This window comes from Bos taurus, chromosome 21 (assembly GCF_002263795.3).
Source record: "Bos taurus isolate L1 Dominette 01449 registration number 42190680 breed Hereford chromosome 21, ARS-UCD2.0, whole genome shotgun sequence".
In the NCBI taxonomy this organism is placed as follows: Eukaryota; Metazoa; Chordata; class Mammalia; order Artiodactyla; family Bovidae; genus Bos; species Bos taurus.
The window spans coordinates 6,229,515-6,253,170 of NC_037348.1; the positions used below are offsets into that span (position 1 = coordinate 6,229,515).

The 23,656-nt window shown below is 39.6% G+C and overlaps 1 protein-coding gene and 1 long non-coding RNA gene across 3 annotated transcripts in view; one reads left to right on the forward strand and one right to left on the reverse strand.

Annotated features, from left to right (window-relative positions):
* CERS3 (ceramide synthase 3) overlaps positions 1–9,618 on the forward strand; it is a 170,185-nt gene extending 160,567 nt beyond the window's left edge. Inside the window, exon 11 of one of the 2 annotated variants that reach the window (XM_059879159.1) lies at positions 7,056–9,618. In XM_059879159.1, the coding sequence (XP_059735142.1) occupies positions 7,056–7,217 (162 nt within the window). In that variant the 3' untranslated portion in view covers positions 7,218–9,618. 2 annotated transcript variants of the gene reach the window in all.
* Positions 9,619–22,103: 12,485 nt separating this feature from the next.
* The window catches only part of LOC132343324 (uncharacterized), a 51,668-nt gene continuing 50,115 nt past the window's right edge, over positions 22,104–23,656 (reverse strand). The window contains exon 4 of the long non-coding RNA XR_009492083.1: positions 22,104–22,363. This is a non-coding gene — a long non-coding RNA (uncharacterized lncRNA). The remainder of the gene's footprint in view (positions 22,364–23,656) is intronic.

Genomic DNA, 23,656 nt, shown 5'->3' on the forward strand with positions numbered 1-23,656 from the left:
GAGGAGGAAATGGTATTGTTCATGCTAACTGCTTAGTTTGGTGCCTGGCACATTCACATTTATAGTGTGGGTGTCTATAGCACTTTCATTTATAATTACCAACACTTGGAAGCAACCAAGATGTCCTCCAATACATGAGTAGATGCATAACTGTGGTATGTGCATCCAGACAATGGAATAGTCTTCAGCAGTAAAAAGAAATGAGCTATTAACTGTGAAAAAACTTAATAGCTTGTTTCTTTTTATTTAGTAATGTTTGTTACTAAGTGAAAGAAGCTAATTTTAAAAGCTAAATACTGTATTATTCTAACAACAAGGCATTCTGGAAAAGACAAAACTATGGCAAAATAAAAAGATCAGTGATTCCAGTGATTAGGCAGGAGGGAAGGATGAGCAGGCAGAGAACAGAGGATTTTCAAGGCAGTGGAAAAAAATAACCCTTTAAGGATGCCATTGTTGTCGTATTACAGGTAGCATATACAAGATGAAATTGAATATAATATGAGGTTTTATTAATATTTATTTCCAATTTACATTACATTCAATTTCCAGTTTACACTATTAAAGTTTGTATAACGTGCAACCATTCATCATGCATCTAACAACTCTTAGTAACAGGAAATCCTTTCTGAGCTTCACCACCAAGGGCAGTGGTTCTCCATTCTACTGGACCCACACTCCCTTCACTAGCCTGAATTTAAATTCCTAGTAATAGCACTCACCCAAAAGCATAATTTCAAAAAAGCAATATAGTGCCCCAACTGTAATAAAAAAGAAATAAGATGAAATAAAATATGCATTTCATGTGTAACGTGCACCTGAGAGCACTAGAGAATGTGCCATGTTGACAGGTGCTGTGTTGCTTATGTGGAGACTCGCCGTGAGTGGGGCAGCTGCAAATTCAGATGGTGCAGTCTTAAATGCCACTGGTAGAGTTGCCACCCGTGACATGGCTTTCTGAAATTGTAAAGTTCTGAACAAAATGAAGTATAGTCTTCCTTTGATTTATGTATGTAGTTGCATTCCTGAAGAATTGAGAATATATTAACCATGCAAGAATTCCTGTGCCTGAATGTAAAATGGAGTTCGGTTCCAGGCCTGGATAATTACCAAGGCAGGTCTGGGAGGACATTTGGGTGTCATGCACATTGTTAGATGTATGGCATCCCGAGCCAATGCTCACTAAAAGTCAACAGTGCTCAGAAAGTCAATCTTTCTGACTGTGAGGATGTCATACATTTCCAAAGTCCCTATATGGTCCAGGCCCTCTTCTTGGAGGTGAGGGTGCTGAATGTAGGACGTGGCTTCAGGCTGTGGTGAGCATCCTCCAGGGTGAATTTATCTCTCAGCCAGAGCAGCTACTCAAGTCCTGAGAAAGGGGTGGAAGTGGACTTCCCTGGTGGTCCAGTGGTTAAGAATACACCTGCCAGTGCAGGGAACACAGGTTCAATCCCTGGTCCCACACGCCGCAGAGCAACCAAGTGCATGTGCCACAACTACTGAGCCCGAGCTCTGGAGACTGAGAGCCCCAGCTACTACGCCTGCGTGCCGCAGCTACTGGAGCCTGTGCGCCTGGAGCCCGTGCTCCACAAGTGAAGCCACTGCAGTGAGAAGCCTGTGCAGCACAGCTAGAGCGCAGCCTCTGCTCTCTGCAGCTAGAGAAAGCCCGAGTGCAGCAAGAAGACCCAACACAGCCGTAAGTAGATACATAAATACCTTTTAATGGAGTGGAAAGATGCTAGTATGCCTTTCTAAGAAGAAATTAGGGGCGGAATCAGCGGTGACTCAGACGGTAAAGAATCTGCCTGCAGTGCAGGAGACCCTGAGTCAGGAAGATCTCCTGGATAAAGGAATAGTAACCCACTCCACTGTTCTTGCCTGGAGAATCCAAGGGACAGAGGAGCTGGTGGGCTACAGTCCATGACGGGGAGTGGAGGGGGTTACAAAGAGTCAGACAGAACCGAGCGACTAACAGTTCATACTTTCACTTTCAGGGAGAAATTAGTTTCTTTGTTCTGATTCAGATTTCCCCTTGTTCCCTACAAAAATCATTTAAATAATGAGAAGGAGAGCCAAGGGGCATTGTCCATGAAAGCAAACATCAACCAAGCATGGCTCTCCCCTGAAGGACTCTGTCTGCAGGGGGCAGCACTCTGATCCTGGCTCCCAGCCAGTTGTGGAAAGGTTGCCTTTCTCTGTTGCATCGGGTTTTTTTTTTCCCCCCCCTAATTTTTATTTTTATCTATTTATTTATTTTTAATTAATTTATTTATTTTACTTTACAATATTGTATTGGTTTTGCCGTAGATTGACTTGAATCCACCATGAGTGTACATGTGTTCCCCATCCTGAACCCCCCTCACACCTCCCTCCCCATGACCCTCTGGGTCATCCCAGTGCACCAGCCCCGAGCACCCTGTATCATGCATCAAACCTGGACTAGCGACTTGTTTCACATATGATATTTTACATGTTTCAGTGCCATTCTCCCATATCATCCCGCCCTCGCCCTCTCTGTTGCATCTTAACTGATGTGATGCCAAGTTTATTCCTCAGGGTTTACAGTGAGCTTTGTTTATTTTGAGACACTTTCTGTGTTGTAGAAAAGAGCAGAACGTATAGAAAAGGGCCTATGGAGTTGTATTTCTGTGATTAAGACAGCAGAATGTGTACATTGTTGTTGGTGTTGTTTAGGCCTTTGTCTGCACAAAGAAGTGTTTGGTTACACATACCCCAAGAAGCTCCAGAGGTATTCAGTTTTAGTCTTCAGGTCACAAAAGGGAAAACCCTTATGGTTATAGATGTCATTTTGAAAAATGATGTGTGAGGAAACAGTCTCACCTTCCATGTTTTTTTTTCTGCTCTAGGTTAGGGTTAATAGATACATTTGTGAACCAGCTTAGAGAGTCAGAGATCATGTCCAACGCTGGCCTTGCACAGAACTTGAGTTCTTGGTATTGTTTTAATAGTTCACACCATCTTTTATCTTTTGTAGTGAAGTCTGATCTGTGACAATTCCATCTGCCTTCCTTGGGAACAATTTTATTCCTCTAGGAGTTTTCCTGGCAAAATTCCTTTCAGAATACTGTGAAGCCAAGGAAAAACATATAACTCTTTATTAGGAACTGTCTTGGAAGGACATTCCTGCATAAAGAAAACAGGAAACATCCTATCCCTCAAAGCAAAAATATCCTGACAACCAAAATGCCCACATGAGTAATACTTTACTTAGCAGATGTTTACTGGGGAAAACCATCATGTTTGCTTTATAACAAGAAATGCTTTTGTTTTATTTTTAAACTTATCAGTAAAATATTTTTGTACTGTTGTACAGTTCTATGAATTCCAACACAAGTGTAGATTTGTGTAGCCATTGCTATAATCTGGATATAGAATAATTCTGTCACTCCAGTAGCTCCTCCCTCCACCCCAGCTCTTGGCAGCACTTTCCTGTTCACCATCCCGACAGTTTAGTCTTTTAAAGAATGTCATGAAAAGTACATTAGTATGTCTTTTGGTAGGTAACCTTTGGAAACAAACTTTTGACTTAAAGCCTTTGAGATTCATCCAGTGTCTTATAAATATCAGAAGTTTGTCTCTGTGGATGTACAACTGCTTACTAATTTACTTGTTGAAGAACATTTGGATTGCTTTCAATTTTTGGCAATTATGAATAGAGTTTTTGTAAACATTTGCTTTTGTGTGAACATTAATATTGTATCTGTCTCTAGGATAGATCCTCAGGGGTAGGAATGCTGAGACAAAGTGTCTATACCAATTTGCATTTCCATCAGCAATGTATAAGAGTTCCTTCCAGTCACTCTGCATCCTTGTCAGCACTTGGTATTCTCAGAATTTTTAAGTTTAATTCTAATTTTAGAATAAAATTCTAATTTTAATTTAAATTAAATTTTTAATCATGATTTTAATTTGCATTTTCCTAATGGCTCATGATGTTGAACATCTTTTCACGTGGACAGCCTTTATCCTCATAGAGTGTCTATTTTTATATATTTTCCCATTAAAATTTTTTTTCACATTGTTATGAGAATGTTTTATTATCCTACAAGTTGAATATGGGATTTGCAAATATCTCCCAGTTTGCAACTTGTATTTTTATTCTCTAAACTGTTTCTTTTACAAAGCAAAAGTTTTAATTTTGATGTAGTACAGTTTATCATTTTTTTAATGGAATATGCTTTTTGTATCATGTCAAAGAACTCATTACTCAACCCTAGGTTGTAGGTTTTCTTCTGAAAGTTTTGTAGTTTTATTTTTTATATTTAGATCTATGATTCATTTTATGTTAACATTTGTATAAGGTTAAAATTTACTTTCTGCCTAAGGATTTCTAATTGCTTCAGCATCAGTTGTTGAAAAGACTACCCTTTCTCCATTGAATTGTTTTTGTACCTTTGTCAAAACTCAATTGGCCGTATTTGTGTGAGTCTATTTCTAGATTCTCTTTTCTGTTTCATTGATCTATGTGTTTACCCCTTTGCTAATACCATCCAGTCTTTATTACTGTAACTTTATAGTCAAGTCTTAAAATTGGGTAATTCAAGTTTTCCAATTTTATTCTTCTTTTTCATTGTTGCTGTCTCTATTCTAGTTCCTTTGCATCTCCATATAAATTTTAGAATCAGCTTATCTATAAGAAAGATTTTAATTGGTATTATGTGGAATCTATACATAAATTTGGGGATAATTAACATATTTACTGTATTAAAACTCCAAGTCATGAGCATAGTATGTCTCTTTAGTTATTTAGATCTTTGATTTCTTTTATCAGAGTTTTACATGAAGATCCTATACATGCTTTGTTATACTTGTACCTAAGTGTTTTGTTTTATAAAACTATTGTAAATGTTCCTCATTTTTAACTTTCTGTTTTAGTTGGAAATTTCTAGTCATGTTGGTTTACTATGGCTGGTGTAACAAACTACCACAAACTTGGTGGCTTAAAACAACAAAACTTTACTTTCTGAAGTTCTGGAGGTCAGAAGTCTATGATCAGTTTTGAGTAGAAATCAAAACTGTGTGGCAGGTGTGTGTTCACACATGAAGGAAATCAGTTCTTTGGCTCTTCTAACTGCTGGTGGCTGCCAGCACTCCTTGGCTTATGGCTACATCACTGCAGTTTCTATCTCTGTCTTCATATTCCTTTCCTCTATGTCAGATCCCCTCTGCCCCTCTTATGAAGCCATGATCATCTCTCATCTAAAAATCCTTAATTTAATCACATGTGCAAAAAACTTCACCATGTAAATTAGCTGTCACAGATTACAGGAATTAAGACATAATATTTTTGAGGACATTTTCAGCTTATTACATGAGAAGGAAATGGCAGCCCACTCCAGTATTCTTGCCTGGAAAATCCCACAGTTGGAGGAGCCTGGCAGGCTACAGTTCATGGGATCGCAAAAAAGTTGAACACAACTGAGCGACTTAACTTACTTAAATTTACATTAGTGTTTAGAAGTCAAGATTGTGTGTGTGAGAGTAAGAGAACAGAGACATAAAGATACAGAGACACACAGAGAGACAGATTGTGTATGTTGACCTTTTAAACTCATATATTAATTCTAGGAATTTTGGGGTTGATTCTTTATATTTTCTATATAAATAATTATGTCATCTGGGGATTTCCTTGGCAGTCCAGCAGTTAAGACTCCACACTTTCAAAGCAGGGGGTCGAAGTTCGATCCCTGGTTGGGGAACTAAGATCCCACATGCCACATGGCATGAGCAAAAAAGTAAAACGTTAAAAAAAATATGTCTTCTGCAGATAAAGATATTTTTATTTCTTTCTTCCCAATTTGTATGACTTTTGTTTCTTTTTCCTGCCTTATTTCATTGGCTAGAATTTCCAATGCAGTGTGAATAGGAATGGTGAAAGTGGACATCCAGACTTGTTCCTAGTCTTAGAGGGAAAGCATTCAGTCATTCACCATCAAGTAGTCCTTCTTTGCAGAGTTTTCAAAGTTTTTTTTTTTTTTAAATCATGAATGGGTGTTGAATTTTGTCATATGATTTTTCTGCATCAATTAATGTAATCATTTTCCCTTCTTTATATTATTAATATGATGGGTTACATTCACTGATTTCCAAATATTGAACCAGCTTTGCATTACTGGGACAAACCTCATGGTGTACTATTTTTTATACATTGCTAGTTGTGATTTGGAACATTTTGTTGAGGATTTTAAAGTCTGTGTTCATTAAAGATATCAGTATGTAGTTGTATTTTCTTATACTGTCTTTGTCTGGTTTTGGTATCAGGGTAATCTGGCCTCATAAAGTAATTTGGGATGTGTTCCCTCTTCTTTTTTTCTGGAAGAGAGTTGGTGTTTTTTCTCCTTTATATGTTTCATGGAATTTGCCAGTGAAACCATCTGTTCCTGATGATACTCTTTTTCAGAAGATTTTAAACTACATATTTAATTCTTTTTCATAGTTTCAAGACTACTCAGGTAACCTCTGTTTTCAATTTCATTGATTTCTCATCCCTGTTATTTCCTCCCTTTTGCTCACTTTGGGCTTATTTTTCATTTCTTTTTTCCCCTAGTTTCTTAAGTTGGAAGCTCATATCAATAGAGCCTTTTCTTCTTTTCTAATATAAGCATTTGTAAGGTATACATTTCCTTTTAAGCACTATTTTAACTAGATGAACAAGTTTAATGTGTTGTATTTTTATTTTAATTAAAAGTATTTTCTAGTATTCCTTGAGACTTACTGTTTTGATCCCTTGATTTATTTATAAGGTGTTGTTTAATTTCCAAGTGTTTTGAAATTTTCCTACTATTTTTTGATAACGATTTCTAGCTTAATTCCATTAGGACATGAAGATACTTTTCATAATTTCAATTAAGTTTGTTAAGGTTTGTTTTATGATTCCTGATATGTTCTGTCTTGGTGAATGTTTGGTTGTGTGAATGAATATGTGTTTTCTCTGAAGGGAGTCATACCTCTGAACTGGGCCCATTTGTTTGCTTATTCACCTAAGAGTCTTTCTGGAAAGCTGTCTCTCACAGCCCGTTGTTTTCTTTGTCCAGAGCATCCGGGATGTGAGAAGTGACAGTGAGGATGAGTATGAAGAGGAAGAAGAGGAGGAAGAGAAGAAGAAAGAAGCCAGGGAAGGCAAAGAGACAGACCGTTTGAAGAACAGCCTTGGAGCCAACAGGCACCTCATCCCCAATGGTCAGCATGGCTATTAGCTTGAAGGCCACGTAGCTCCCAGTGCACAGCGCACCACGAGGGCTGCTGGGAGGGGGACGTGCTCCCTCCTCCACTGCTGTGGCCTCAGGACCCAGAGGGACCACAGATTTTGCCCTTCTTTCGTTATTACCACCTTCCCCCCTCCTAAGATATATTTAACAGAATGTTGTTTTTGTGTTAAAATGTTGAATATAAGCATACCAGTGGATTTTACTGGAGTTAGGACTCAGGCTTCATAGATTTCTCCAGAGAACCCTTCTAGTTCTAATTGTGCCCATTCATGCATTTGAGACACTTGGAGCCAACTTGGTTGTGGGCCTTCCCCTTCCCACCTTGCCTGTGTTCATGATGATTTGAGAAGTGCTAAGGCAACCCACCTTTTCCAGGTGTGTTTGGCCACAGAAATGACTCACTTCCCAAAAGTGAGCTAGAGATAGCAAAGGAAGAGTGGTGGCAGGACCAAACTAAGGGGCCAGGCTTCAGGGCTCACAAGCTCCCTTCTGCCGTGGAAAGTATTTAAGCCTTCCATGCTGTGTGCTGCGTCTCTCCAGTCGGAAGAACCAGACGTGCCCTTTCCCCTCACAGGGATGGAGTAAGGATCAAATGAGATAATAATAGGCATGAGAGTGCATACTGTAGGCTGTGGTGTTCCTATTACCAGACCCTCTCTCCACCGTGACCCCAGCCCTGACCCTCTCTCCACTCTGACCCCAGCCCTGGCCCTCCTTTCACTGTGATCCCAGCCCTATTTGGGAGAGCAGCGTGGTGAAACTTGACACTGAATGGGCCTGAACAAAAGGCATAGTCTTGAAAAATTCCTTTTAAATGTGTCTGGAGACACCCAGAAATGCAAGTACCCAGAAAGCTGTTTCCACTTAATCTGGTGACTCTTTGTTAGCTCCCCAAAGGTAATTTTCACATCCCCCAGGTTCTCGTCCCTCAGGCTCCATGGCCAAGAGAAGGGAGTTTGGGCCCCACTCCTTGTATTTTGCTTGTTTCTCGTTTCCTCTCCGAGAGGGATGTGTCCCTGTTGCGTCCTGAGCCACCCCCTCAGCCAGCAGAGCTACCCAGCAGGCCATGGGGTCCACCAGGGCACTGGACCCAGGTCAGGCTGCTCCCCGAGTCACCATTACTCAAGAAGCCCAGCATCTGGAGTGCAGCATGCACCTGAGCTCCTGAGCGAAGGAGATCTTGGAAACAGAAGGAGATGCTTCACAATAAATCTCTGCAATCCAAGCCAAACAGAGTGCAAAGCAGTAACACAGAATAAGAGAAAGTCTGGAGAATGCCCCCAAGTCAGCATCACCTCCTAGGCCACCTACCTCTTTGGAAGGACAGGTAGGGGTTGGTAGGTCAGTAGCCACCTCTCAGCCCCCACAGGGGTGCTTCTCCTAAGGCTCGCATGCAGGCACCTCAGGCATTCTCAGGTTGCTGACTGAGGAGAAGCAGAACCTTACAGGGGAAGAGCTGAGCAGAATATGCAACTTCTCCCCACCCAGTCTCTCATATTTTTTGGTCACATTTTGCATCTTCATCCTGTTTTGCTAAGGGTCTGTATTACCAAGCTAAGTAAGTGGAAGCTGAGACCACAGGGACTAGTAAAGCCCACACAGGCTCCACCCATGGGGGCCGCAGCCCCTGCAGCACAAAAGAGGCTGTATATGGTAAAGGTGTTGGCAGTTTGTTTTTTTTTTTTTTAAGTAAAAAAATTTTTTTAACCTTCAGAATTCTTTCCCAACAAAATTTCTTTTTGAGGAATTGTTAGAACAACAGAAAAAATGTGTCGGGTTTCTCTGTATAATATCTGTTTTTATGAGTACAATAACATTATATGTAAATGTATATTATAAATCTAAAATGCCTCCAGTTACAGCTGTTCAAGCATAGCTCTTGAATTATTATAATAATTTTTTTTGGTGAAAGGTCACACTAAGATATTACTTTTATTTTCCAGTTAACAGAAACATTTTCCTTGATTTATTTCAGTCTCTGTACCATATATCTTCTTGCTTGAAGTAAAAAAGTGTTTAGTTGTTTCATTATCCTCCAGTTCTTTTTTTTCTTATTTGAACATCGAAAGTAAAATTTGATAAGCGAACTCCAACTGCCTATGGAGAGCTGGAAGCACCAAACTACCTCTGAAGAGGTAGAGATTCATGTTTTGTAACATCTTTTAGGGCTTTTGTGGTTAATTTTAAGGCTGACCTCTATTTTTTACAGCAAACAAAAGCTCATACTATACATCTTTTAGGGCTTTTGTGGTTAATTTTAAGGCTGACCTCTATTTTTTACAGCAAACAAAAGCTCATACTATACACCAAATGGCTTTATAAAAATGTAGTCCACCATGCCATCAGTATTATTGGAATGGTAATGATTTACAATAAAACAAAGACAGAGTCCTGTGTGTGTGTGGTGATTGAGTAGATTCAGCTTGGCTTCCTAGAGATTATTTCTGGTCTTATTGAGTGGTGGAAACAAAGACTTATCAGTCTTCTAGAAATACCCTGCGGGGAATCAGGAGGAACAGTGAGGAGACCAGAGCCAAGTTAGGACCTGAGGGCCACTGGCCTTGGGATACAGATAGCAGACAAGGAGACACACAGACCAGGCCTGACGAGGGCGAGCCTCTCAGCTGTGCGCAGTGCAGACAGACACCAACTTGTGGACTGGAGACTAGCCTGAGCCCTGTGATGTGTGGCCCTGAGGAAATGCTGAAGAGCATGGCCCTAAAGGTGTTTTCTCAGCCCTCTTTTCTGTACCTACCCTTCAAAGGTGGAGGAGGAAATAGGGTCTATTGATGGTTCAACTAAATTACCTGTTGAGCTTAAAACATACCTTGCCTGCTCCACATTTTATTTCATACTTCTGGGATGAGGGAAAAAACTGCATTTTAACCAAGCCCAGGTACTTCTGAAGAGCAATCAGGACTCTGTGTGACCCCCCACCTAGTTTTATTCCTGTGTGGACTTTGCATGCATGCTGTTGTGTCTCACTAGCAGTTTCATATACTAATAAATGAGAATAGACAATGATACAGACTAAATCCAAATAAAATATAAAGGAAAAAAGGAAACCTGAGAATAGTCAAGACAAATAGAAAACACTACAAGAGTGATACACTGGTTAGTACAATGGCAGTGTTGTTGTTTGTGTGTTTGTTTAGTCACTAAATTGCATCCAACTCTTTTGCAACTCCATGGACTGCCAGACTCCACTGTCCATGGGATTTCCCAGGCAAGAACACTGGAGTGGGTTTCCATTTCCTACACCAGGGGATCTTTCCAACCGAGGGATCAAACCCACATCTCCTGCATTGGCAGATGGATTCTTTACCGCAGAGTGACCAGGGAAGCCCAAATTACCAAATCCAAATTTATGAGTAATTACATCCATATGATTATCTCAATAGATGCAGAGAAACCCTTTAACAAAATTCAACATCCATTTATGATAAAGACCCTCCAGAAAGCAGACATAGAAGGAACATACCTCAACATAATAAAAGCCATATACGATAAACCCACAGCAAACATTATCCTCAACGGTGAAAGGTTGAAAGCATTTCCCCTAAAGTCAGGAACAAGAAAGGGTGCCCACTTTCACCACTGCTATTCAACATAGTTTTGGAAGTTTTAGCCACAGCAATCAGAGAAGAAAAATGAATCCAGATTGGAAAAGAAGAAGTAAAACTCTCACTGTTTGCAGATGACATGATTGTCTACATAGAAAACCCTAAAGCCACCACCAGAAAATTACTAGAGCTAATCAATCAGTATAGTAAAGTTGCAAGATATAAAATTAACACACAGAAATCCCTTGCATTCCTATACACTAACAATGAGAAAACAGAGAAATTAAGGAAACAAATCCATTCACCACTGCAATGAAAAGAATAAAATACTTAAGAATAAATCTACCTAAAGAAACAAAAGACTTATACATAGAAAACTACAAAACACTGATGAAAGAAATCAAAGATGACACAAATATGAGAAATATACCATGTTCATAAATCGGAAGACTCAATGTAGTGAAAATGAGTATACTACACAAAGCAATCTATAGATTCAATGCAATCCCTATCAAGCTACCAACAGTATTTTTCAGAGAACTAGAACAAATAATTTCACAATTTGTATGGAAATACAGAAAACCTCGAATAGCCAAAGCAATCTTGAGAAAGAAGAATGGACCTGGAGGAATCAACCTGTCTGACTTCAGGCTATACTACAAAGCTACAGTCATCAAGACAGTATGGTACTGGCACAAAGACAGAAATATAGATCAACGGAACAAATAGAAAGCCCAGAAATAAATCCACGCACCTATGGGCACCTTAACTTTGACAAAGGAGGCAAGAATATACAATGGAGAAAAGACAACTTTTAACAAGTGGTGTTGGGAAAACTGGTCAACTACTTGTGAAAGAGTGAAACTAGAACACTTTCTAACACCATACACAAAAATAAACTCAAAATGGATTAAAGATCTAAATGTAAGACCAGAAACTATAAAACTCCTAGAGTAAAACATAGGCAAGACACTCGCTAATGTAAATCATAGCAGGATCCTCTATGACCCACCTCCCAGAGTAATGGAAATAAAAGCAAAAATAAACAAATGGGACCTAATTACACTTAAAAGCTTTTGCACAACGAAGGAAACTATAAGCAAGGTGAAAAGACAGCCTTCAGATTGGGAGAAAATAATAGCAAATGAAGCAACTGACAAAGAATCTCAAAAATATACAAGCAGCTTATGCAGCTCAGCTCGAGAAAAATAAATGATCCAATCAAAAAATGGGCCAAAGAACTAAACAGACATTTCTCCAAAGAAGACATACAGATGGCTAACAAACACAGGAGAAGATGCTCAACATCACTCATTATCAGAGAAATGCAAATCAAAACCACAATGATGCACCATCTCATGCCAGTCAGATGGCTGCTATCAAAGTCTACAAACAACAAATGCTGGCGAGGGTGCAGAGAAAAGGGAACCCTCTTACACTGTTGGTGGGAATGCAAACTAGTACAGCCACTATGGAGAACAGTGTGGAGATTCCTTAAAAAACTGGAAATAGAACTGCCATACGACTCAGCAATCCCACTGCTGGGCAAACACAGTGAGGAAACCAGAATTGAAAGAGACCCATGTACCCCAATGTTCATGGCAGCTCTGTTTACAATGGCCAGGTCATGGAAGCCACCTAGATGTCCATCGGCAGACGAATGGATAAGAAAGCTGTGGTGTATATACACAATGGAATATTACTCAGCTGTTGAAAAGAATGCATTTGAATCAGTTCTAATGAGGTGGATGAAACTGGAGCCTATTCTACAGAGTGAAGTAAGTCAAAGAAAAACACCAATCAGATCAGATCAGATCAGTCGCTCAGTCATGTCCGACTCTTTGCGACCCCATGAATCGCAGCACACCAGGCTTCCCTGTCCGTCACCAACTCCCAGAGTTCACTGAGACTCACATCCATCGAGTCAGTGATGCCATCCAGCCATCTCATCCTCTGTCGTCCCCTTCTTCTCTTGCCCCCAATCCCTCCCAGCATCAGAGTCTTTTCCAATGAGTCAACTCTTCGCACGAGGTGGCCAAAGTACTGGAGTTTCAGCTTTAGCATCATTCCTTCCAAAGAAATCCCAGGGCTGATCTCCTTCAGAATGGACTGGTTGGATCTCCTTGCAGTCCAAGGTTCTCAAGAGTCTTCTCCAACACCACAGTTCAAAAGCATCAATTCTTCAGTGCTCAGCCTTCTTTACAGTCCAACTCTCACATCCATACATGACCACTGGAAAAACCATAGCCTTGACTAGATGAACCTTTGTTGGCAAAGTAATGTCTCTGCTTTTGAATATGCTATCTAGGTTGGTCATAACTTTTCTTTGAAGGAGCAAGCACCTTTTAATTTCATGGCTGCAGTCACATCTGTAGTAATTTTGGAGCCGAGAAAAATAAAGTCTGACACTGTTTCCACTGTTTCCCCATCTAGTTCCCATGAAGTGATGGGACCGGATGCCATGATCTTCATTTTCTGAATGTTGAGCTTTAAGCCAACTTTTTCACTCTCCACTTTCACTTTCATCAAGAGGCTTTTTAGTTCCCCTTCACTTTCTGCCATAAGGGTGGTGTCATCTGCATATCTCAGGTTATTGATATTTCTCCTGGCAATCTTGACTCCAGCTTGTGTTTCTTCCAGTCCAGCATTTCTCATGATGTACTCTGCATATAAGTCAAATAAACAGGATGACAATATACAGCCTTGACGTACTCCTTTTCCTATTTGGAACCAGTGTGTTGTTCCATGTCCAGTTCTAACTGTTGCTTCCTGACCTGCATACAGATTTCTTAAGAGGCAGATCAGGTGGTCTGGTATTCCCATCTCTTTCAGGATTTTCCACAGTTTATTGTGATCCACACGGTCAAAGGCTTTGGCATAGTCAATAAAGCCGAAATAGATGTTTTTCTGGAACTCTCTTGGTTTTTCCATGATCCAGCAGATGTTGGCCATTTGATCTCTGGTTCCTTTGCCTTTTCTAAAACCAGCTTGAACATCAGGAAGTTCACAGTTCACATATTGCTGAAGCCTGGCTTGGAGAATTTTGAGCATTACTTTACTAGCATGTGAGATGAGTGCAACTCTGCGGTAGTTTGAGCATTCTTTGGCGTTGCCTTTCTTTGGGATTGGAATGAAAACTGATCTTTTCCAGTCCTGTGGCCACTGCCAAGTTTTCCAAATTTGCTGACATATTGAGTGCAGCACTTTCACAGCATCATCTTTCAGGATTTGAAATAGCTCAACAGGAATTCCATCACCTCCACTAGCTTTGTTCATAGTGATGCTTTCTACGGCGCACTTGACTTCATATTCCAGGATGTCTGGCTCTAGATCAGTGATCACACCGTTGTGATTATCTGGGTTGTGAAGATCTTTTTTGTACAGTTCTTCTGTGTATTCTTGCCATCTCTTCTTAATATCTTCTGCTTCTGTTAGGTCCATACCATTTCTCTCCTTTATCGAGCCCATCTTTGCATGAAATGTTCCTTTGGTATCTCTGATTTTCTTGAAGAGATCCCTAGGCTTTCCCATTCAGTTGTTTTCCTCTATTTCTTTACATTGATCGCTGAAGAAGGCTTTCTTATCTCTTCTTGCTATTCTTTGGAACTCTGCATTCAGATGTTTATATCTTCCCTTTTCTCCTTTGCTTTTCGCTTCTCTTCTTTACACAGCTATTTGTAAGGCCTCCCCAGACAGCCATTTTGCTTTTTTGCATTTCTTTTCCATGGGGATGGTCTTGATCCCTGTCTCCTGTATAGTGTCATGAACCTCATTCCATAGTTCATCAGGCACTCTATCTATCAGATCTAGACCCTTAAATCTATTTCTCACTTCCACTGTATAATCATAAGGGATTTGATATAGGTCATACCTGAATGGTCTAGTGGTTTTCCCTACTTTCTTCAATTTAAGTCTGAATTTGGCAATAAGGAGTTCATGATCTGAGCCACAGTCAGATCCTGGTCTTGCTTTTGATGACTGTATAGAGCTTCTCCATCTTTGGCTGCAAAGAATATAATCAATCTGATTTCGGTGTTGACCATCTGGTGATGTCCATGTATAGAGTCCTCTCTTGTTTTGTTGGAAGAGGGTGTTTGTTATGACCAGTGCATTCTCTTGGCAAAATTCTATTAGTCTTTGCCCTGCTTCATTCCGTATTCCAAGGCCAAATTTGCCTGTTACTCCAGGTGTTTCTTGACTTCCTACTTTGGCATTCCAGTCCCCTATAATGAAAAGGACATCTTTTTTGGGTATTAGTTCTAAAAAGTCTTGTAGGTCTTCATAGAACCATTCAACTTCAGCTTCTTCAGCGTTACTGGTTGAGACATAGACTTGGATTACTGTGTTATTGAATGGTTTGCCTTGGAAACGAACAGAGATCATTCTGTCGTTTTTGAGATTGCATCCAAGTACTGAATTTTGGACTCTTTTGTTGACCATGATGGCCACTCCATTTCTTCTGAGGGATTCCTGCCCACAGTAGTAGATATAATGCTCATCTGAGTTAAATTCACCCATTCCAGTCCATTTCAGTTCGCTGATTCCTAGAATGTCGACATTCACTCATGCCATCTCTTTTTTGACCACCTCCAATTTGCCTTGATTCATGGACCTGACTTTCCACGTTCCTATGCAATATTGCTCTTTACAGTATGGGACCTTGCTTCTATCACCAGTCACATCCACAGCTGGGTATTCTTTTTGCTTTGGCTCCATCCCTTCATTCTTTCTGGAGTTATTTCTCTACTGATCTCCAGTAGCATATTGGGAGAATGTGGTCCACTGGAGAAGGGAATGGCAAACCACTTCACTGTTCTTACCTTGAGAACCCCATGAACAGTATGAAAAGGCAAAATGATAGGATACTGAAAGAGAAACTCCCCAGGTCAGTAGGTGCCCAATATGCTACTGGAGATCAGTGGAGAAAACACCAATACATTATATTAATGCATATATATGGACTTTAGAAAGATGGTAACGATGACCCTATATGCAAGACAGCAAAAGAGACTGATGGAGAGAGCAGTCTTATGGACTCTGTGGGAGAAGGCGGAGGTGGGATGATTTAAGAGAATAGCATTGAAATGTGTATATTACCATATGTGAAACGGATCTCCAGTCCAGGTTCAATGCATGAGACAGGGTGCTCAGGGCTGGTACACTGGGATGACCCTGAGGGATGGGATGGGGATGGAGGTGGGAGGGTGGTTCAGGATGGGAAACACATGTACACCTGTGGCGGATTCATGTCAATGTATGGCAAAAACACTACAATATTTTAAAGTAATTAGCCTCCAATTAAAAATAATTAATTAAAAAAATAAATACATCCATTGAAAAACAGAGTATCAGATTAGACTTTTTAAAATCCCAACTATAAGCTACTTATAAGAGATATGCTATTAATATAACCAAAAAGAAATGTTGAAAGTAAGAGGAGGGAGAAAGGTATACCAAGCAAACTCTATCCCCCCAAACTTGACATAGCTATTCTAATATCAGACGAAGGCAAAAAGAACTAGCAGATATTAAGAGGAATGTTTCATAACAGTGAAAGGGATCAGTTCACCAGGAAAATATTTAAAAATTAAATCTGGAGACACTGAATAATATACCTTTAAAATATATAAAGTTTACAGAATTAAAAGGCATAACAAAGTCATAATTATGTTTGGGTGGTTTTAACACACCTTTCAGTATGTGATAAAACCAGCTGACCAAAAAGCACTAAGAATATAGATGTGAACAATTAAATGAACAAAACTGACCCAGTTGATATATGCAGAGAGCACTGTACCCAGCAAATGCAGACAGTTATTCTCTTCAAGTGCACGTGGATATTTACCCAGGTTGGCCACATGACAGCCCTTAAAAAATATCCCAAAAATTTCAAAGATTTTAAATCTATAGAGTATAATCACTGATCACAGTGAAATTACTAGAAAAAAGTCACATATTTTTAAGTTAAACAATGTACTTCTACATGTAGCAAAGAAGAAATCACAATGGAAATAAAACATTTTAAAATGCATAATAATAATAAAAGGTGGGATTCAAATAGTGACAAATTTAGAGGAAGTTTTATAATATTAAAAGCTTTTATAAATATAGAAGACTGATGAAAATCAACGATTGAATGTCTCAAAAACAGAAGAGAAATGAGTAAAATAGGAAACAAACACATGATAGAGAATATTATAAAAGCAAAAGTTTCTTTAAAAGAAAGAAATTTATAAAATTCTAGCAAGACTGATTAAGACACAAATAATATGAGGAATCAAAAGGATCTGTCATTATAGATTAAGCAGATATTTAACAAATAATAAGAGAATATCGCAAACAACTTTATGTCAATGAACTTCTCTGTTGGCTCAGGTGGTAAAGAATCTGCCTGTAATGTAGGAGCCGGGTTTGATCCCTGGGTTGGGAAGATCCCCTGGAGAAGGAAATGACAATCCACTGGAGAATTCCATGGACAGAGAAGCCTGGTGGGCTACAGTCCATGGGGTCACAAAGAGTCGGACACAACTGAGCAACTAACATCATGAAGAACTTTATGTCAAAAGTTTAATTTGTCAAATTAAAAAACTAATTTGTCAAAATGAGCACAAGAAGAAATAGATATCCAAATAGTCTTCTATACAAAACAAATCTGAATTTTAAAAATCTACTCCCCCAAATCTTTAGTCCCAGATGGCTTTTCCAGTGAATTCTTCCAATATTTAAGGAAGAGTCAGCACAAGTATTACAGAAAGTTTTCCAGAGAAAAAAGGAAGGAATGCTTCCACATTTGTTTTGCAAGGCCAGCATAATCTTGATACTAAAGTCTGACAAGATATTTGGAGAAAAAGACCCAACAAATATAAGCCAAGTCATTCAGAATCATAAGTGCAAATTTTCTAAACAAAGTAACATATAGTACACGACAAACAAGTTTGGTTTATTTCAGGAATATGTGGCTGATTTACTATTTGAAAAACAATGTTGTTAACCATTTAAAAAGAATAAAGGAAAAAGCCAAATTTTCAAAAGCCTTAGATAAAATTCACCCCCATTCATAAAAAAAAAACTCACAGAAAAGATGCTGTTTATCTGATAAACAGCATCTTCAAAAACTGTAAACTCAGTATCATGTAATCCTATAATAGGGAGATATTGAGATTTACCCCCCCTGAGATTATTATCACTTAGACAAAAATGTCCACTATCTGCAAGGAGTCTCATCATCCTGAATATAATATTATATAATATATAAATATAAATATAATATTTAATAAATAAAAATTACAAGGCTCAAAAGGAAAAAATAAAAATTGTTCTTGCAAACATATATGCAGAAAAACCCCACACATTGTGTTGTGTGTAAATTTAAACATAAATGTCAAAGATTAAGGCTGACACCAAGAGAGGGCATCAGAGGGCAGACAGACGGAAACCACAATCACAGACAACTAGCCAATCTGATCACATGGACCATAGCCTTGTCTAACTCAATCAAACTAAACCATGCCGTGTGGGGCCACCCAAGACGGATGAGTCATGGTAGAGAGGTCTGACAGAATATGGCCCTCTGGAGAAGGGAAGGCAAACCACTTCAGTATTCTTGCTTTGAGAACCCCATGAACAGTATGAAAAGGCAAAAAGATAGGACACTGAAAGATGAATGCCACAGGTTGGTAGGTGCCCATATGCTACTGGAGATCAGTGGAGAAATAACTCCAGAAAGAATGAAGGGATGGAGCCAAAGCAAAACAGCACCCAGTTGTGGATGGGACTAGTGATAGAAGCAAGGTTTGATGCTGTAAGGAGCAATATTGATAGGAACCTGGAACATTAGGTCAAAGAATCAAGGCAAATTAGAAGAGGTCAAACAGGAGATGACAAGAGTGAACATTGACATTCTAGGAATTGGCGAACTAAGATGGACTGGAATGGGTGAATTTAACTCAGATGACCATTATACCTACTACTGTGGGCAGGGATCCCTTAGAAGAAATGGAGTAGCCATAATAGTCAACAAAAGAGTCTGAAATGCAGTACTTAGATGCAATCTCAAAAATGACAGAATGATCTCTGTTCATTTCCAAGACAAACCATTCAATATCACGGTAATCCAAGACTATGCCCCTACCAGTAATGCTGAAGAAGCTGAAGTTGAACAGTTCTATGAAGACCTACAAGACCTTCAGAACTAACACCCCCAAAGGGTGTCCTTTTCATTATAGGGGACTGGAATGCAAAAGTAGGAAGTCAAGAAACACCTGGAGTAACAGGTAAATTTGGCTTTGGAGTACAGAATGAAGCAGAGCAAAGGCTAATACAGTTCTGCCAAGAGAATGCACTGGTCATAGCAAACACCCTCTTCCAGCACACAAGAGAAGACTCTACACATGGACATCACCAGATGGTTGACACCGAAATCATATTGATTATATTCTTTGCAGCCAAAGATGGAGAAGCTCTATAAAGTCACCAAAAACAAGACCAGAAGCTGACTGTGGCTCAGATCATGAACTCCTTATTGCCAAATTCAGACTGAAATTGAAGAAAGTGGAGAAAACCACTATACCATTTAGGTATGACCTAAATCAAATCCCTTATGATTATACAGTGGAAGTGAGAAATAGATTTAAGGGACTAGATCTGATAGAGTGCCTGATGAACTATGGACAGAGGTTCGTGACATTGTACAGAAGACAGGAATCAAGACCATCCCCAAGAAAAAGAAATGCAAAAAAGCAAAATGGCTGTCTGGGGAGGCCTTACAAATAGCTGTGAAAAGAAGGGAAATGAAAAGCAAAGGAGAAAAGGAAAGATATACCCATTTGAATGCAGAGTTCCAAAGAATAGCAAGGAGACATAAGAAAGCCTTCCTCAGAGATCAATGCAAAGAAATAGAGGAAAACAACAGAATGGGAAAGACTACAGATCTCTTCAAGAAAATTAGAGATACCAAGGGAACATTTCATGCAAAGATGGGCTCAATAAAGGACAGAAATGGTATGGACCTAACAGAAGCAGAAGATATTAAAAAGAGGTGGCAAGAATACACAGAACTATACAAAAAAGATCTTCATGACCCAGATAATCACAATGGTATAATCACTCACCTACAGCCAGACATCCTGGAATATGAAGTCAAATGGGCTTTAGGAAGCATCACCACGAACAAAGCTAGTGGAGGTGATGGAATTCCAGTTGAGCTATTTCAAATCCTGAAAGATGATGCTGTGAAAGTGCTGCACTCAAGATATGCCAGCAAATTTGGAAAACTCGGCAGTGGCCACAGGACTGGAAAAGGTCAGTTTTCATTCCAATCCTAAAGAAAGGCAATGCCAAAGAATGCTCAAACTACCGCAGAGTTGCACTCATCTCACATGCTAGTAAAGTAATGCTCAAAATTCTCCAAGCCAGGCTTCAGCAGTATGTGAACCGTGAACTTCCTGATGTTCAAGCTGGTTTTAGAAAAGGCAGAGGAACCAGAGATCAAATTGCCAACATCCGCTGGATCATTGAAAAAGCAGGAGAGTTCCAGAAAAACATCTATTTCTGCTTTATTGACTATGCCAAAGCCTTTGACTGTGTGGATCACAATAAACTGTGGAAAATTCTGAAAGAGATGGGAATACCAGACCACCTGACCTGCCTCTTGAGAAACCTGTATGCAGGTCAGGAAGCAACAGTTAGAACTGGACATGGAACGACAGACTGGTTCCAAAGAGGAAAAGGAGTTCATCAAGGCTATATATTGTCACCCTGTTTATTTAACTTCTATGCAGAGTACATCATGAGAAATGCTGGGCTGGAAGAAGCACAAGCTGGAATCAAGATTGCCGGGAGAAATATCAATAACCTCAGATATGCAGATGACACCACCCTTATGGCAGATAGTAAAGAACTAAACAGCCTCTTGATGAAAGTGAAAGAAGAGAGTGAAAAAGTTGGCTTAAAGCTCAACATTCAGAAAACTAAGATCATTTCATCTGTCCCATCACTTCATGGGAAATAGATGGGGAAACAGTGGAAACAGTGGCTGACTTTATTTTTCTGGGCTCCAGAATCACTCCAGATGGTGACTGTAGCCATGAAATTTAAAGACGCTTACTCCTTGGAAGGAAAGCTATGACCAACCTAGACAGCATATTAAAAAGCAGAGACATTGCTTTATCAACAAAGGTCCGTGTAGTCAAGGCTACGTTTTTTCCAGTGGCCATGTATGGATGTGAGAGTTGGACTATAAAGAAAGCTGAGCGCCAAAGAATTGATGCTTTTAAACTATGGTGTTGGAGAAGACTCTTGAGAATTCCTTGGACTGCAAGGAGATCCAACCAGACCATCCTAAAGGAGATCAGTCCTGGGTGTTCATTGGAAGGACTGATGTTGAAGCTGAAACTCTAATACTTTGGCTACCTGATGCGAAGAGCTGACTCATTGGAAAAGACCCTAATGCTGGGAAAGATTGAAGGCAGGAAGAGAAGGGGACGACAGAGGATGAGATGGTTGGATGGCATCACCGACTCAATGGACATGAGTTTGAGTGGACTCTGGAAGTTGGTGATGGACAGGGAGACCTGGCGTGCTGCAGTTCATGGGGTCTCAAAGAGTCAGACACAACTGAGCATCTGAATTGAACTGAAAACAATGTCTGTAAAGGAGCATCTTAATGAAGCAGGTTAAATGAAAATAAAGAGCTTCTATTTCTCAACAAAGCATTAAGAGAGCGAAAAGGCAAGCCATGGAGTGTTAAAACTGACAAATGGCTCATATCCAATATATGTGAAGAAGTCCTACTCAAACCCGATACTGACAACTCGATAAAAAAAAAATGAACAAGGCACTCAACAAACACTTTACAAAATGCCGTATCTAAATGACCAATAAACATATGAAAAGGTGCTCAATCTCATTATTAGAAATACTCATAGTACCAGATGGCAATACATGGAACAATGGAAACTCACACACTGTTGGAGAAGTTTAAACAATTATAACCACTTTGAAAAACCATTTGTCATTATTTCCTAAAATTGAACATAGGCACATATAGCCGAGCAATTTCATTCCTGGCATATATCAGAAGGACACTCACAAGAGTGCCAAAGGAATGCATGTTAACGTTCACATGAGCAACGTTAACAGTAACTCAAAGGGGCACTTCCCAAATGTCCACCAAGAGTAAAGTGGACATTGTGGTCTATTTACTCCAAGGGATGCTGTGTTGCAAGGAAATGAACCAACTGGTACTTACAACAATGTAGCTTCCTCTTACAATCTTCATGTTTAGCAAAAAAACTCTAATGAAAAATAAATAGATGTTTTATGTTTCCATTTTTATAACATTCAAAAACAGATAAAACCAATCTATGATAGTAAAACTCAGAGCAGAGGTTAGCTCTGGGGAGAAGAGAAGAATGGTGCCTGGATGAGGCCTGAAGGGACTTCGGGTGCTGGCGATGTTCTGCTTCTTGACGCGGGTGCTGCTTCCATGCGTGCATTCAGTTTGATCCATCACCAAACCGTACACTTAGGATTAGTATGATGTTCTGTATATACATTACAATTTCTTGAAAGCTGTTAAAAATGAAAAAGCAGAAACTAGCTACTTTTAAGTCCTTACCTTTCTAAGACAGCTGATGTTTAGAGACAACAGTCTCTTCTTTTGCAATATAAATTTTAATACCAAAAGTACCTATCGTAAGATATACATAAAAGCCCATAGTCTTACTACCATGTAATCCCCATTGGCATCTAAAATAATTGCTTCCCATGTGATACTAGTGGTAAAGAACCTGCCTGCCAATGCAGGAGACTTAAGAGACATGGGTTCAATCCCTGGGTCAGGAAGATTCCCTGGAGGAGGGCATGGCAACCCAGTCCAGTAGAATCCCATGGACAGAGGAGTTTAGCAGGCTACAGTCTATAGGGTCGCAAGGAGTCGAACACGACTGAGGCTAAGCATACATGCATGCAATGAGTAATGCATGTGCATAATTAGAGTGTTCAAATAATGCAGTAATAATGTGAAAGTGAAAGTGAAGTTGCTCAGTTGTGTCCGACTCTTTATGACCCCATGGACTGTAGTCCACCAGGCTCCTCCATCTATGGAATTTTCCAGGCAAGAATACTGGAGTGGGTTGCCATTTCCTTCTCCAGGAGATCTTCCCAACCCAGGGCTTGAACCCAGGTCTCCCGCATTGTAGGCAGACGCTTTACCATCTGATCCACCAGGGAAGTCCCTGTACATAATTAGAGCATTCAAATAATGTAGTAATAATGTAAATATGTATTAATATTAAATGAAAAGTGAAAAGCTCTCTGCAAAAAGGAAGCACTCTTGACATTCATTATGATTCCATTCAGAAACATGAGTATTTAACCTGAATTTTTTTTGCTATGCCAGCTCCCCAAACATCCCCAATGCAGCCTGTTCTTGAGACAAACCGAGCTGATTGTCCATGGCAGTAAGACAGAGCACCTAGAGGGGAGTGGCATTGAGCAGTGAGGGAAAGGCAAGGTCAGATTATTTCTGATAATTTGAAGTTTGTTTTATGGGTCCTTCTATGCCAAAACAATGAATATAATCAATCTGATTTCGGTGTTGACCATCTGGTGATGTCCATGTATAGAGTTTTCTCTTGTGTTGTTGGAAGAGGGTGTTTGTTATGACCAGTGCATTTTCTTGGCAAAACTCTATTAGTCTTTGCCCTGCTTCATTTAGTATTCCAAGGCCAAATTTTCTTGTTACTCCAGGTGTTTCTTGACTTCCTACTTTTGCATTCCAGTCCCCTATGATGAAAAGGACATCTTTTTTGTGTATTAGTTCTAAAAGGTCTTGTAGGTCTTCATGCGAAGAGTTGACTCATT